This window comes from Bos javanicus, chromosome 15 (genome assembly GCF_032452875.1).
Source record: "Bos javanicus breed banteng chromosome 15, ARS-OSU_banteng_1.0, whole genome shotgun sequence".
Classification (NCBI taxonomy): domain Eukaryota; kingdom Metazoa; phylum Chordata; class Mammalia; order Artiodactyla; family Bovidae; genus Bos; species Bos javanicus.
In genome coordinates, this window is record NC_083882.1 from 66,040,673 (window position 1) to 66,058,013 (window position 17,341).

A 17,341-nucleotide genomic window follows, 5' to 3' on the forward strand; every position below is an offset into this window, starting at 1 on the left:
TCCTTTTGGTGGAGGGTAACCCTTGGAAAACCCTACCATGTCTGCGGTTTTCTTCTATTAAGTGAACTGAGCTGGGGCAAATGTCCACCTCCGATGGTAGTCCACTGACACCCAAGATGACTGGCTCAAAGGAGAGGGCGTGAAATGCCATGGTTTCAGCACAAGAAACTGCAATTTCCCCCATTTTCAATAAATCCTGGTTGAAAACCCAAGGCCAAGTCTATGTCAACCGTCACACAAAAGTACAACCAGAGCCTGGGTGAGACCTGAAGCAGAGGAGCAAGGCTTCTGAGGTGGAGCTGGAGCAGGTCAAAGCTTCAGGACAAGCCTCTTCCACACTGACCTTGTTAGCTACCGTGCTAACTGAATCTAAGTTAATGAAGTGCATGGAGAATGTGAATCCTTGGAGTCCTGTTGGTGAGGTTTTGGCAACTGTTGCCTTTATCAAGATGCAGGTACTTCTCTAAATGTGGTATACTGATCATCTGCTTTGGAATCACCTAGAAGGTTTAAGGGGCTTCCCCGGTGGCTTAGTGGTAAAGAATCCGCCTGCCATGCCCAAGGTATAGGAGATGTGGGTTGGATCCCTGGGTGAGGAAGATCCCCTGGAGGAGGGCATGGCAACCCACTCCAGTATTCTTGCCTGGAAAATCCCATGGACAGAGGAGCCTGGTGGGCTACTGTCCCTATTGTCACAAAGGGCTGGACATGAGTGAAGCGACTGAGTGCACGCACACACACACACACATGCACACATGCACAGAAGGTTTAAGATGCAGATTCCAAGGTCTCATGCAAATGGCCCACAGCACAGTCTGTGAGCAGGACCCGGGAATCTGCATGCTCATTTACCCACAGAAACTGGTCGTGCTCACTGGAATCTGAGATCCACTAGAACCCCAAGGAGGAAATCATGGCTGGGGCAGGTGAAAGGGAAAAGAGTCTCACTGAGGCGGCTGTGCCAGGGAAAAGGTGGGGTTAGGCAGCACGTGTGGCTTGCTTTCTGGGTTAGAGTGCCTGCTGCCAGAACCAGCTTCCACACAGAGCCAGGAGAGACCCGGGGCGGAGGAGTGGGTGGGGCCACCTGTCTCCTACCCAACACAGTCAGGGTGAGCAGGAGATTCTTCCCCAGCTTGTCGCACAAGCGCAGCCCCAGATGCCGTGGCTTTGGCTCCTCCGCACTCAGGTGGCTGTCGTGCATCCGTACTTCCACCTGCTTGGGCATGTTGTTGGCACTGAAACAGAAGTGAAGGCAGTGGTTAGAGTCTGCTGGGCACTGCCTCTCTGCAGTTTGAAGGGCTCAGGATGTAGAAGGCAAAACAGCCTCCCCAGGCACAGCTGGGATTCCGGAATCACTGGCAGGGAAGTAAAAAGTCAAAGAAACTCAGGGTGCCCTGGATGATAGTTCACCTGTAAGCAGGACACCAGGACACACCAAATGCCAACGAGCTAAGTGCTTTTATCCCTATTTTCTTGAATCATCGCAGGAAAGGCATCGCATAGGCAGTGGAAGGTTCTTCCAAGAGTCCCATGGTAACTCTCCAAGGCAAGTGTCCCTACCCCATTTCACAGAAAGTAATTTGTCCAGATATGTCTGGTTCCAAAATCTGAGCCCTTTCATTCTTGTATCAAGAACAAAAAAATGACTTTTTAATAATCTAAGGTCAGGAAAGTAACAGCCTGAGTCATTGCTAAATTAAATGCCTCTGAGCTCCAGTCTTCCCCATCCTGGACATGGAAAACTCAGACATGCTAGTAGTCCAAGTTCTACCTTTCTTTTGGAAAAGATGATTTTTCTAGTTTAAAAAAAATTGATTCCATTGTGGTTTTTAAAAGGTCACTTGCATTATCAGGACTCCTCTGAGCTGCCCAAGAGTCATGCTCCTCAGTGTCAAAGAAGCATCTCTCTAAGCAGCCTGTGATCGCCTCCAACTGCAGATGCATCCCAGTCCTCTTCCAGAAAAACCCCACGTGAACCCAAGCTCTGCTAAGTCATCCATCAGAGACTCTGCCAGGACAATGAGTAGATTGTCTCTTTTTTCCAGCTCTGTCACTTCCTGGGCCAAAAAGATTTCAAGTTTAAGCCTGGGGACCAACACAGGGAGGCCAGTTTTTTTTTACTTTGACATCTAAGGACATTTCTGTTAGCTGTCATTTATACTACCATCATGCAACAAACAAAAAAAAGATCTTTAACACCTTGAAAGACAAGTCACAGTCTCTGAATAAACAACTATTTCTGGGGGCGCTAGTGGTAAAGAACCTGCCTGACCATGCAGGTAGACCCTAAGAGATGCCGGTTCGATCCTTGGGTTGGGAAGATCCCCTGGAGGAGGGCATGGCAACCCACTCCAGTATTCTTGCTTGGAAAATCCCATGGTCAGAGGAGCCTGGTGGCCTGTGGTCCACAGGGTAGCAAAGAGCTGGACACAACTGATTCACCTTAGCACACATGCCTTTCTTCAAGATAAACAGGTATCAGCCTTCCCCAGATATTCCCACCACAGACTGGAGAGACATTCCTTTGAAGTCAACACCAATCTGCAGACTAGTGGTTTGAAATCACTGGTTATACTGGAAATAGTGTGGATTTTGGAATCAGAGAGCCTGGGTTCAAATCATGACTCTATCACTTGCTAGCTGTGTGGTTTATAGAAAGAAGGGCTCGGGACTTCCCTGGTGGTCCAGTGATTAATAATCTGCCTTCCAGCTCAGGGGGAATGTGTTTGACCCCTGGTCGGGGAACTAAGATCCCACGTGCCGTGAGGCAACTAAGTCCACATACCGAAACTAGTGAGCCCAGGGTCTCAACTAGAGAGCCTGTACTGCAAACTACAGAGCCCAGGCACTCTGGAGCCTGCAGACCACAGCTGGAGAGAAGCCTGTGTGGCTTCAAGGAAGAGTCCTCGTGCCATAACACCTGACATACCCATAAATAAACAAATATTCTCTAAAAAAAAAAAGAAAAAGGAAAGAAAGGCTCGAGGCCTACCTTGTGGAAGTTAAACATGATGATGTGTGTTAGGCAGCCAGCACGCATGGTCCCTTCTCCAGGGAATATTCACGACAAGTGTGACATTTAACTTAGGGGACCCATCCAGTTGCACCACCATTCAAGACACCGTTAGGGACTTATAGCCATATGGTTTCCATAATGTAGTGGTTATCACGTTTGCCTAACACGTGAAAAGTCCCCAGTTCAGAACAGGTCAGAAACAATCTTTGGAGAAGGAAATGGCAATCCACTCCAGTACTCTTGCCTGGAAAATCCTGTGGAGGGAGGAGCCTGGTAGGCTACAGTCCATGGGGTTGCAAAGAGTTGGACACGACTGAGTGACTTCTCTTTCTTTCTTTCAAGACACCAAGCTTAGCTTCTGGACTCTCAGAATCAAGACCAGGGACCCAATACAATGTCTTACTTTTTCTTAACAAACTGCTTAATGTACTTGCTTCTAAAATATTTTAAAATTAGGAATAATGTAGCAAGGTCTGGTGGAACACTCAGATGAAAACATTAGTCAAAATAAAAGCATCTTAGTCTTCCTACAGTGGCCTAATTTTCTACTCATCTAGTTAGTTTGCGGGCACCCCCCGACTATCTGGCATGTGTGTATGTTAATGATCATTCAGGCAGTCTAAAGAAAACAGGGCAGGAAGTTCACTGCAAGCAGACAAGGGCTGTCTGACCAGCAAGCAGTAAAGACCATTTCCTCCCATCACCAAATAAAACAGACGGAAAAGTTCTTTTTACAGCACAGCAGGGAAAATGATCAAAACGATCTTTTTAACATGGATGGACCATATTTCCATGCTTGCATTAGGATCTTTTTATAATTTTAAACACTTTTCTAGCCAATAATCTGAAGCTGTAAACCAGGAAATTGCCAATAAAGAATGGCGGCCATACGTGTTCTGAAATGGTGAATGCATTCGTTAGCCAGCCCTTGGCAAAATACTCTATGAGCGCCTCAAGAGCGTAATCCCCTGCCTTCTGTTTCATTTGAAGCCCTCCTGCCACTGAAGTTAGAATCATGGTTGGTATTTCAGTGAGACTATCAAATATTTAAACCAGACATTCTGGCAAGATCCATACGACGTAATGAAAGCGTCAGGCATCAAGACAGCCACATCCAAGGAAAAACACACAAATATTAGGTTAACGTCCACACCCCATCAAGCAGTGTGGTTGGATGCCTGTTGGCCACCCTTCTGAGTCACACAAAATCTCTGTTTAACGATTTGTCTTTTAAGCCACGGCAAAACATCTCTGAAGCCCAGAATCAAAACAGCCACATCAAAGTGGGCAGCATCAAAATCTCATGAACCCACAAGTATTTATTGAGAGGATGCCTGTGACTTGCCCACTTGGAATTAAACACGCACTCCAAGCTCGAAGGAGCTTCTAACATCTGCGTGTAGAAAATCATCGTTAAAGTGCATCAGGACCTCGGCTTGCCTCTGGGGATGCAGGGAGTCCGCCAAGAACTCTTTGTAAAAATCCTTGACAAGTCTAAGTGATCCCTACACCCGCCAAGAACACAAAGAGAGCTTGAAATGGAGAATATTATAGAACATAACATTAAATGGCATGGTACAGCACAATACGGAGCTGCTTCTAAGCCTTATATATCCTCAGAAGAAGAGACACATCGCTTTGTTTTTATTTTGTATTTACCATTTCTAATCATCTTTAGGGTTGGATAGCATCACCAATTCAATGGACATGAACTTGGGCATACTCAGGGAGACAGTAAGGGACAGGAAGGCCTGGCATATTCCAGTCCATGGGGTAGCAAAGAGTAGGACCCGACTTAGCAGCTGAATAACAGCAATCATTTTTATTCCTTCCTATGGTTGTAAGGTTTTTTCCCTTCTAGTTTTACTGAGATATAAATGACACACAGCACTGTATAAGTTTAAGGTAAGCAGCATAAAGATTTGATTTATATACAACGTGAAGTGATTATCACAGTGAGTTTAGAAAACATCCATCATCTCATATATGTACAAAGTTAAAGAAATAGAAAACACATTTTTCCTTGTGATGAGAACCTTTAGGATTTACTCTCAACAACTTTTATATATAACATACAGCAGTGTTATTATATTTATCATGGTGTACATTACATCCATGGAACAGATACAGTTTTTCATATGACTTTACACACATCCACAGCTATATGGATGCTGATTACTGAATGTACCTGGTAAAAAGGATAACAAGGATACCTGGTATTTACTGAGGACTCTGTGTGTCAGACATGACAGTCGGTAATGAGTAAGGTATAATCCTTGCCCTTAAGGAGCTCATATGCGGAACGCAAAGTACAGGGTCTGGTACTTGTCTCCTTACATACTGGCCATGATAAGATCCTGTACAGGATACTATGGGACCTGGTAAGAATGGTGCCTAACCTAGCTTTGGGGAAGAAGAAGAAAGTTCAAGAAAGGTCCCCAGGAGGGACTGATACCAGAGCTGGATCTTAAAGGATGGATTTAAACGTCTACATCCTCCACCACTCTTCAAACCCTGAGAGCAGGACTGTGTTCTTTAACACCTGGCCCCAAGCACTTGATAAATGTTTGTTCAAAGAAACAATGAACCAGAAAGCAGCTATACAGGGCACTGTGCTTCCTCCTGGGAACCAGGTCCTTCTACAGTAGCTGGCAGCATACCAGCTAGCAACCCTCTCACCATTCTGCATTTATTCCACAAGTTCCTGTTGGGCATATATTACAGGCCCCATGCTGTTACAGGTGCTAAAATAACACAATAGGCAAAAGAGACAAAGCCCTTGCTCTCGCAGGATATACATTTTAGTGGAGAACAAAGAAATGAATAAATATATTTCAAGTGGAGATAACATGCTAGGAAGAGGGTGACATGCAGAAAGAAGACAGAGCTATTTTGCATCAGCTGGTCAGGAAAGGGGAGCTTCTGTGATAAAGGGCATTTGACCAGAAACCTGGAGGAATGAGGGGTCTCCTAAATTAAGAATGCAGTTTGTCTAGAGCTTAGCAAAATAAATGAAATACACACAATTTAGGAATGTATTTGTCCAAACTAGCGCCTGAAGCTCCCGCCAGATGCCAATTCTGGTGTCCACATGTTGGTTTTTAGCACAGACACAGATTCAAACAAAAGTCAAGGCAGTAATGCTACATCTCATTATCATCATGAATATGGCGGATTTCAATGACTGTCCCAGCTTCAACAGAAATGAATTCCAGAGAAATGTGAGTTGGACCCAGGAGGAAGGTTGAGGTCACAGCAGCCTGCAGATTTGCTACTCTGGCAATGAACAGGAAGGGCAAGGCCTGATCTAGGTAAGTCTGTTGGATAAACACAGTAAGTTAATCCAAGTACACACACTTATCCTTATATTAATACTCCATTCCTACAACTTGTGGCTATGCAGATGGGACTAGGTAATAAGGATTCTGAAAGCCCAAGTGTGAGGCTTGGTTCTACCAAATCCATCAAGCCTGATGCTCTCCCCAAACTGTTCATCACCTCTGTTTCTACTTGAGCACCTTCCAGATGGAAGATTTAGCAATGCAATTCCTTAACACAGTACTGGAATGTTCCATAAGCCAGTTCCACCAGATCTCTCTCCACTGCCCAACAAAGTAAGGCCATGTGATGGAAGAGCTTCTTGGATAATCCAGACTTGAACAATGAGCCTATAACTTCTTTCTGCCTTAGCTCCTCCACTGAACTACTTAAACAGCTGTTAATTTTGCAGTCAGTTGCTGGCGTGTTCTTTCTCGTGCAAATCCACGTGAGTTCTATTTCAAAGGCAAGCTCAGCTTAACGTGCAGAACATCCTCTGTGAATCCAAAGGGAGCATGTAATGGGGCTGGTACTAAGTTTTAAACAGTTCTCAGAACCTGTTATTCATTTGCGTTTGTTTTCCCTCGCTCTGCCAAGAGCCTCTAACGATAGGCTCATTAGATGTGGTGTTGGATACAGATTTCCTTCCTGCACGCTTCTGTGTCAACTTAACTGGCACTGAATTCTCTTTTTCCTCCTACGCTGGTTCAATGAGGTGACAACAGAATGTTCTCCAGGGAACCTAAAAGCAACTGGTGTGTTTTTATCTGGAGGATGTGAGATCTGCCATGAACATCACCCCTCCCACCCTCTACTGCCCAAATCAAAGACCTCAGAGGCACAGAAAGACAGTGTCCAGAAACTGCCCTAATGGGAGACACTAGGTTAGACCCTCAAGAATAGCAACAGTGTTTGTTGAGGGGGCTTTCCCCCAAGGTGGCCAAGGTCTTTGGAGAAGAATTCCGGAAATACCAGTGCTGTCAGCTCTGAACACCACAAAACGGTGGTTAGAGTTGTGATTGTCCCACATCTGGGAATTCCCTGGCTCCTTAAAGAACACCAGCCCCGTAGGGAAAGGGATGGGAACTCTAATACAGTTGGGAATTTCCAACAACCACTCCCTTCACCCATTCTAGATCCTGTAAGACTGGGTTTAACCATGTCAAGGATGCTCACTAACCAAGAAGTCAGAATCTCTCTGACAGATGCTGTACCCTCATTGATCCTGAGAATAAATGAAACCTAGAGTTTCACATTCTCCAAATCTCCTTCAGTCCCTTCTGTTCACTCTATTTCCTAGATCACATACTTGCTGGAAAAGCTCTGCCAGTGAACACCAGACTTCACAAATGATACATCTTAAGCTTCTTCTTGACTATCGGAGGGTCTGGCTAAGGAGCACAATTTACAATTATCCCTAATCATGATGGGATTGGACCTAGTAGGCAACATGAGATGGGAAGTCAGAAGGTCTGGGTTCTAACACCAGGGTGCTACTAACTGGCTGTGTCAGAAATAGTATCAGATGGATGTAAATTTACTTGCTCATAATCATCAGACAGAAGAGTAAAGCACTACGAAATGATAAAAACACACTCTTGAAATACCAATGGGGTTTAGGTATCAGTTTTGGCAGCTTTTTATATTTTAGGTCCCAGGCTCTTAATTTGTAAAGTAAGAGGGCTGTATCAGAAATTCTCTTATCGTTCTAAAATTCTGTGATTCTCTAATTCTCCTGGAGTGCAAGGTGGTAATTAATAGCCTTCAGTTCCAGAGAGGCAGCCTCCATTCTATTCTATTCAAGACTGAATGAGCTTAGACCTTATGGGTGACTTACAGATAAGAGACAAACCAGTGGTAACAACAACCATTGCTTAATATCTTTACCTCCATTTCCTCCTTTCCTATCTCTGTTACTTAAGCATGTTTTTCTACAGTTACTAACACTGAGTTTGGGGTCAAATTCAGTGTATAATTCAGACACAGGAATCATCTTAATACCCTCTCAGGTCTGACCAATTCTTAGTCTAGACTTCTCAGAGGGACAGATCAATGTCGTGGAAATATAGCCCAACAGGTGAACTGGCATTTGACCAGCCAATTGCCAAATTCACCATTGAATCACTGAAAGGTCACCTATCTCATTCACAGCCAATCAAGATAAAAAAATGATTTTTTTTAATTGAATTTTTATCACTTTCCAGGCCAAGGGGCCCAAACTGGCTAATGACTTAAATGGCAAATAGAGTCAGTTGGGACTTCAGGTGTTTTCACACAGGAAGTAGTAGGAGATATATATACAATGGAATATTACTCAGAAAAAGGAACTAATTTGAGTCAGTTATAGTGACATGGATGAATCTAGAGACTGTATACAGAAAGAAGTAAGTCAGAAGGAGAAAAACAAGTATTGCATATTAATGCATATATATAGAATCTAGAAAAATGGTCCAGATGAACCTATTTGCAAGGCAGGAATAGAGATGCAGACACAGACAATGGACTTGTGGACACAGGGAGGAGAAGGAGAGGGTGGGATGAACCGAGAGACTAGCAGAGGCAGCCCACTCCAATAGTCCTGCCTGGAGAATCCCCATGGACAGAGGAGCCGGGTGGGCTACAGTCAATGGGGGTGAAAAGAGCCGGACATGACTGAGCGACTCAGCACACACACACATACATTTATACACACACACACACACATACATACACACTACCATATGTAAAATATATAATGGGAAGCAGCTGTATAGAAGAGGGAATTCAGCTTGGTGCTCTGTGATGACCTAAAGGGCTAAGATGGGTAGCGGGTGGGGTGGCAGAGAGGCTCAAGAGGGAGGGGATATATGTGTAACTACAGCTGATTCACTTTGTTGTATAGCAGAAACCAACACAACATTGTAAAGCACTTATCCTCCAATAAAAAATAAGTTAAAATTTTTTAATTAAAAAAAAAGTACTAGGAGAAAAAAACATAAAGGAATAAATAAAATGACACTCATTCTGCTGAGAACCAAAAGTCAAAAACACTAGCTCTGATTAGCAGCTGACAGAAGGGACCTTGGCAGAACGCAACTACATAATTACATGGTCATCGGATTCTTGGTTAAAATCTACCTTTTCCAGTTATGGCTGGGACAAGGCATTCATTTCATCTCTAGAATGATAACGTTCAACTCACTGGGTCTTTATAGAACCTTCAGTAAGATTTTTTGTTGTTGTTCAGTCGCTAAGTCCTGTCTGACTCTTTGTGACCCCATGGACTGCAGCATACCAGGCTTCCCTCTCCTTCACTATCTCCCGGAGTTTGCTCAAACTCACGTCCATTGAATTGGTAATGCCATCCAACCATCTTTCCTCTGTTGTCCCCTTCTTCTTCTGCCTTAAAATCTTTCCCAGAATCAGGGTCTTTTCCAATGAGCCAGCTCTTTGCATCAGGTGGCCAAAGTATTAGAGCTTCAGCTTCAGCATTAGTCCTTCCAGTAAGTATTCAGGGTTGATTTCCTTTAGGATTGACTGGTTTGATCTCCTTGCTGTCCAAGGGACTCTCAAGAATCTTCTCCAACACCATGGTTTGAAAGCATCAATGCTTTGGTGCCCAACCTTCTTTATGATCCAACTCTCACATCTGTACATGACTACTGAAAAAAAAACATAGCTTTGACTATATGGACCTTTGTTGGCAAAGTGATGTCTCTGCTTTTTAATACACTGTCCAAGTTTGTCATAGCTTTTCTTGCAAGGAGCAAGCATCTTTCAATTTCATGGCAGCAGTCACCGTCCAATGTGATTTTGGAGCCGAAGAAAATAGATGGTACTTATGAAAGCACCAACAGTATTTAACGCAAAATCAACATTCTATTTTAGCTTCCTTTCCTTGTCTTAAATGCCTAAAATGGTACAAAATGACCACTCAGATAGCTTAGCTACCAGTATGTCACTATAGCAACAAATGGTATTTGTGCTTTTTACAAAAAGAAAGTACCAGAAGGAGGCCCAAGTGGGTAGGAGTCTGGGAAGTTCCCAGGGCTGTAAGCTCCACACTGTGAACTGGCCTGGATCACCTCTGGAAGAGCATCAGGAGAACATCCTTAAATAAAACCTCTGGACTTCGGTGAGGTCCTCCCCAGGGTAGAGACTTGAGTCAGCCTTGACCCAATGGAATCACCCATTTCCAGAAAGGTTCATCACCCAAAACAGAAATAAGACACCAAGGAACAGTGAATCTCCAGGCCCAAGTGACAGGCTTGGGTGGAGGTGTTTGATCTTCCCAAACTGGGAACTCCTTCTAAAAATAAAGATTGAGCCATGGCCTAGGAACACACTGGCCAGCCCAATCCCCAGGGGCATGTTGATTCTGAAGTAAATGCCACTCCCTCTGGCTCTGGTTCACTGAACAACATGAAAATAAATTTGAAAACTTCATATTAGTCCAATAAAAGGAGGCAATTCATGGGGCATGGGCTCCAGGTTTGAGCCACAGGGAACCTGGCCTCAATTAGTTTGCCTTGAGGCAAACTGTTTCTTCTGCTAAAGTTTCTTCTTCCCCACACTCTCTGACCCAGCCTTTGTAGACTAATCTTAATTTCCTCTTAAAAATTCATCTCTGCTATGACTTCCCTCGGGAAGTCTTTGTTGATTCCCGAGTTTGCTTTTTGGATGTTCTTCCTGAAGCTTATCTCTCTCAAGGTATTTATCACAATTCACTTGTCTTTTTCCCCACTGGACTAGAATTAAGGCAAGATCTTGACTTACTTGATTCTGTCTTCCCCACACTCAGTGTGGTTCCTGGCATATAGTAGACACTCAATCATCGTATGTTTAGAAATGAATGAATGAATGGGTGACTAGATAGAAAAATAGGTTCTAGTCACAGGTTCTGTGTGATACTTCATTCTAGATGGTAGGGTTTTAAAAGACTAAGAAATCTGTGAGGAGGAGAGGAAAGAGAACAGAAGTACAAGCACTCACATTAGAAAAACCAGTGGGAGGTAGGAAGGGCAGGTCAGCACCACTCAAGCACTGGCCCTTCCTTGCTGGTGGTTTTGATCCAGTTGCCCTGTCCAAGCATGGTGGCCTCACTGCTCCCAGCATTCTCGGGGAATGTGGAGCCATGAACCTCAGCTAATGAGGCCTTCAGGGAAAACTGATGAGGACACAGGAAGATACATTAGGACTGTGGACTTAAAAAATATTCAAAAGCTCAAAGTTGAGAGTTATGTTTTATTTGGTGGGAATTTTTAGAACTTAAGGCTGGGAGACAGCATCTCAAGTAACCCTGAGAGAAGTGCTGAGATGAGGGGAGGAGCCAGCTTGTACAGAAGTTTTGCAAGATAGGGCAGGTAGTTTGAACATCAAAAGATTACTATTAATTAAAGGAAGCCAGATATCCCAAATTAAGAAATTTAGCATTTTTCAAATTGATGCTTTTAAACTGTGGTGCTGGAAAAGACTCTTGAGAGTCCCTTGGACAGCAAGGAGATCAAACCAGTCAATCCTAAAGGAAATCATTGGAATATTCATTGCAAGGACTGAGTGTCCTTTGAAAGGACTGATACTGAGGCTGAAGCTGCAATACTTTGGCCACCTGATGCAAAGAGCTGACTCATTGGAAAAGACCCTGATGCTGGGAAAGATTGAAGGCAGGAAGAGAAGGGGGCGGGAGAGGATAAGATAGTTAGATAGCATCACTGACTCAATGACTATGAATTTAAGCAAACTCTGGGAGTTACTGGAGGACAGAGGAACCTGGTGTGCTGTGGTCCGTGGGATCATGAAGAGTCCAACACAACTTAACAACTAAACAATAAGAGCTTTTCTATGTTTGGGAAGATGCAAGAGTCTGGGCTCAGTGAAATCATTCCTTTGACATGCACCTCAGCTAGCTGGGGCTGGATTCTGGCATTTTTCACATCCTGAGTTTTTCCAGGGCTTACAGTAGGGAGTGGCTGCGGTCTGATGGCTGCTAGGTAGCAGGTATTCTTTCTTTCCTGAGTTTCCTCAGGGCTCACCACCTCACCATTAGTGGTGGCTGCAACTGCTGGTGACTATGACATCCTTGTTTACTGATACGGCAGGAAATATTCCATTTCTCAGGACTCCATTGCCAAGATCAACATCCCTAAATCTGGATTCTCGAAAATGTGATCCTTCGACCAAAGAGCCTGGACATTTATTCCTTTCCCAATGGGACTCTGACTTCAAGGCACTCCCTTGATTAACAGAGCTCTGGATTTGGCCCGGAGGCCTGGGAAGTTCCTCCTTTGGCCCCAGAAGCTCCCCAAACTGGACCTTCCCAACCAGTCCCCCAGACATGGGAGTGGCTAATATGTTGACTAAGTAGCTTAATGAGCTGCACCGCCTTCAGGCACCAGTAGAAACTGGGTGAGGCATCCAGTAGCTAAGACTTTCTGGGCGTTTTGGTCACACCTCACCATTGCGTCTCTTCAGTGCAGTCTTCTGTGAACACAGTGGTCTGTCTGTTCACAGACCTTGTCTCTCCAGGCAGCCAATCTTGAAACGTGGTGTCAGGAATAAGCAAGAAGGCAAGTCACCATCATGACCATGTAAATGATAGGGGCAGGGAATCAAAAGGCCAGAGGCGTGACGCTTTAGGACTTCTTTAAGGTTTTTCATCGCTCTTCAAAATCACCCACTCCTGGCTCCCAGAGGCCTTGAAAGTCCTCCTCAAGAGAGACCTGCCCCTTTATATCCCTGCAGGAGACCAGATGAAAGCTAGAAATCCAAGGAAAGGCATTCACCGACACCTCAGTGTGAAGGATCTTCTCAGACCTCTCCCGAAGAACAGGACTGGCTGGGGGAAAATCCCTAGACACAGGTCCTGACCAAAACCACATCCAGAAGCCAAATTAAAGGAGGGGAGGCCAGAACACTGGATGTGAATTTTGCCCCAGTCAGTTCTGAAGTCACTGAGTTCAAATTCTGTGGCCTCAGCAGGGTTTCTTAAGGCTACCGATATTCTTTTTCTTTTTCTACTTTCCTTTTTTATTTGGAGGCTAGTTTCACATGTGTGTTCAATTTACGAAAATTAATTAAGCTGGTGATTTAAAGTCTATGCGCTTTTTTGTGTGCACCTTAGACTTGAAAAAACACTTTAAGAAGATCCTCTGGAGAAGGAAATTGCAACCCTCTCCAGTATTCTTGCCTGGAGAATCCCATGGACAGAGGAGCCTGGTGGGTTACAGTTCACAGGGCCACAAAGAGTCGGACACAATTGAGTGACTGAACAGCAGCAACAGCAGCAAAGGTCTTCTTCAGATGAGACAAAATTGGTGGGTAGCCCAGGTTAACCCGAGAGTGATCTCATGGGTCCCAAGAAAGAAATTCCCAGTCTTTATCTGCCTCTTTATCTGTGTTTCCATGCCCATAACTGCAAAGTACTCTCACACAGTTTAACTTCCAAAAGAATGTTCCTTGTAGCCTCTTCTCTTTTCATTCTTCTTTTGAATTATAAATAATAACCAACATTTTATCCATTGAACTTAGTTACTTAGTTAAGTTGCTCAGTCGTGTCCGACCCTTTGCGACCCCATGGACTGTGTAGTCTACTCCGTCTGTGGGATTCTCCAGGCAAGAATACTGGAGTGAGTTGCCATTTCCTTCTCCAGGGGATCTTCCCAACCCAGTGATCGAACCCAGGTCTCCTGCACTGCGGGCAGATGCTTTAACCTCTGAGCCACCAGGGAAGCCATTGAACTTATAAACACATAAGTTAATAGTAACTTAATAAGGCCTTCCCTGGTGGTCCAGCGGTTAAGAATCTGCCTGCCAAGACCGGGGACATAGGTTCGATCCCTGGTCCAGGAGGATCCCACATGCCGCAGAGCAACTAAATTCGTGCAACCACAACTATTGAGCTGCGCTCTAGAGCCCAAAAGCCACAACCAGAGGGTAATTCTCGGCTCACCACAGCTAAGGAAAGCCCAGCAGCAGCACTGAGGACCCATGCAGCCAAAATAAATAAATTAAAAATAGTCACAACTTAACACTTGCATAGTTTACAAAACATTTTCACATCTATTAACTTATTTCTTTATGACGTCCTCTACTGGGAAGGAGTTATTCCATCTCAGACATGGAAATTCTGAAGCTCGCACAAGTTCAGAAGCAGCTGAGCTGGGGCTTGAACCAGGTGGTCTTGCAGCAGAATGAAATCCTGTATTGTACTCTGCCTTTGGGTCTAGGGCCCTTTGGCTACATCCTCACTAGGGATGTCTGCAGAGTGATGGACACAAAAATATTTCCATCTCTGCCCAGGCACTGGCAACTTATGGGACATGCAAGTCTAGCTCCTGGAGAAGGAAATCAGAGAGAGGAGTATGACCCTAGCAGAGAAAAAAGGCAATGTGAGCTCAGGCAACCCATCATCTTGTCACCTGTCCTGGACAATCAATGCTCCTGGGTGCTATTTTTTTTTTTTTTTTAAGAAAACACAGACCTCTAAGCCCCATCCCTGACTATCCCAGTTCAGCACATCGGTTGAGTCCTAGACCTCTGGACTTTTTAGAAAGCATTCACGTGGCTTTGCTGTTGTCGATCCACAGGCTGATGTCCAGTCAAAATCTGAACTGGTGTGATGAAGGGGAGCTTATGATTTCACACATCTCACCATGTTGCCACTGGACAGCTTTCACTATTACAAAGCTCCTCCTTTACGATGAGACTAAATTTTCCCTGTGGCTTCTACTCATTGGTTATTTTTCTACCCCATGGAAATCAGTTAATAATAATAATAGTTAGCACCAGGCAACATACTAGACATTTCACATGCATTATCTCACTGACCACTCCAAACACTTTCACAACATAGATACTATTATTGTTCCTTTTCATAGACGAAAAACTGGAGATCAGAGAGGGGAGATCATTTGCCCAAAGCCGGGTAGCTGGCAAGTGACTGAACCGGGATGGGAACCCAGCTCTAGCTGTGTAAGGCGCATGTTCTTAATCATGACACACTTGTAACACCTGAAGCCTAATTCCTTCTCTACCCACCATCTTTCCCATAATTTTCTCTTCCTCAAGTTCCTGAGCATCCTGGTTGCAGCACTTCAAACCACTTACATCCACTTACAATGTACCTCCTAGGCCAGACACAACCCTCCAGGTGGGGTCTGGCCACATCCCTGCCCCCTGAGACAGTCAAGGGCAGGCTTTCTAAAGTCTACCAGAGCTGAGGCTTTGGTCCTGCATTTGAAGAATGAAGGCCAGTAGCTAATCTTACACTTGAGAAAGAACAGATCAAGAGTACTGATAATAAACAGGGACCATTGATTGACTTTTATTGTGTACCAGCATAATAGTACAGATACCGAATCATGCCCACTCTCCCAAAATGTCCATGCCCTAATCCAGAACCCATGAGAATGTCAGTTACATGGCAAAGGGGAATTAAGGTTACTCATTAACTGACCTTGAGATGTAGTTTATTCTGGATTATCCAAGCGAGACATATATCATCACAAGTGCTCTTGTACGTAGAAGGAGGCAGGAGAGAGAGAGAACTAGAGAAATGGCAACACAAGAAAGACTCTGTCTAACATCATTGGCCGTGAGTCAAGGGATGCGTGGACAGCTTCTGGAAGCTGGTAAAGGCAAAAAACCAAGCTCTTCTTTACAGCCTTCAGAAAGAAACACAGTCTTGCTGACGTCTTGATTTTAGACTGTGTGTATATGCTAAGTTGCTTCAGTCATGCCTGACTCTTTGTGACCCCATGGACCACAGCCTGCAAGGCTCCTCTGTCCATGGGATTCTCTAGGCAAGAACACTAGAGTGGGTTGCCATGCCCTCCTCTAGGGGATTTTCCTGACTCAGGAACCGAACACATGTCTCTTACATCTTCTAGATTGGCAGGCAGGTTCTTTACCACTAGCACCACCAGGGAAGCCTTTAAAACACTTACTTTGTAGTAATTTGTTATAGCAACAATAGAAAAGTAATAGTCCCAGACCATAGGCTAAGTGTCTTATTTGGTGTTTATAGTAAGCTTAAGAGGTAAGATGGCAGACAGTGGGAGTTTCTGATCAATATTCACTCCTCTCCTTCTAGAGTTCTGTTCAGAGAGGCAGCTGGCTTGCCTCTCAGTCTCCCTTCCTGTGATGTAGGCAGACTTCTTCGACATCACCCTTCCTCCCTTCTTCCACTAGCGAGGGAAGCTCTAGATAAACAAGAGACTAAAGCACCATCTTTCCTTAACCATTAGCCTGTTTCAAAGACTGGTCAACCTCCTGTCTCTAAATGGTACCCATCATCTGTGAAAATTAATAAAAGGAAACTCACTAGAGTGGAGTTAGGGGACCAGAAGGGAGATCTCTCATGCACAAACCAACAGGAAGAGACATACCTTGCATCTCCAGCAGGGAGAGACACTACCCTGATCAGGAAGAAGAAAGATTTCTGCTTTCCTGGCAACAGTTCAGCCAATGAGAGACTCACAACTCAGCCAATGAGAAGCCACTAGATTTTGAACTCAAAGTTTCCTCTGATGGGCTTTTTGTTTATAGCAGTCCCTCCCAACTTCCTCTTCTCCTCTATAAAAGTCTCCTATTTTTTTTTAACCAGATTTATACATGTTTCATTATAGTTGCATGTCCCAAATTTCAGTTCTTCACTTCCCCTAAGTAAACCTGTCTCGCTAGTAAAAAATAACTGGCTGTTTCATTGTTTTAGGTTAACACACCCAAAGAAGCACTTCAGGGCCTCCTAGATGACTTGTGTTTTTTCTTACCTTGGTTCCTTCTAATGAGACGCTAAATATATGGCTATTAATCTGTCAGCTTCAAGGAGTTGCAAGTGACTGCAAGGAGATCAAACCAGTTAATCCTAAAGGAAATCAGTCCTGAATATTCATTGGAAAGACTGATGCTGAAGCTGAAACTCCAATACTCTGGCCACCTGATGTGAAGAACTAACTCATTGGAAAAGACCCTGATGCTGGGAAAGATTGAAGGCAGGAAGAGAAGGGGACAACAGAGGATGAGATGGTT

General features: G+C 44.3%; 1 protein-coding gene across 3 annotated transcripts in view; it reads right to left on the minus strand.

The window, feature by feature from the left end:
* SLC1A2 (solute carrier family 1 member 2) overlaps positions 1–17,341 on the minus strand; it is a 168,946-nt gene that overhangs the window by 64,700 nt on the left and 86,905 nt on the right. For all 3 annotated transcript variants that reach the window (XM_061381134.1, XM_061381135.1, XM_061381133.1), the window contains exon 2: positions 1,096–1,235. In XM_061381134.1, coding sequence (XP_061237118.1) covers positions 1,096–1,235 — 140 coding nt within the window. The remainder of the gene's footprint in view (positions 1–1,095; positions 1,236–17,341) is intronic.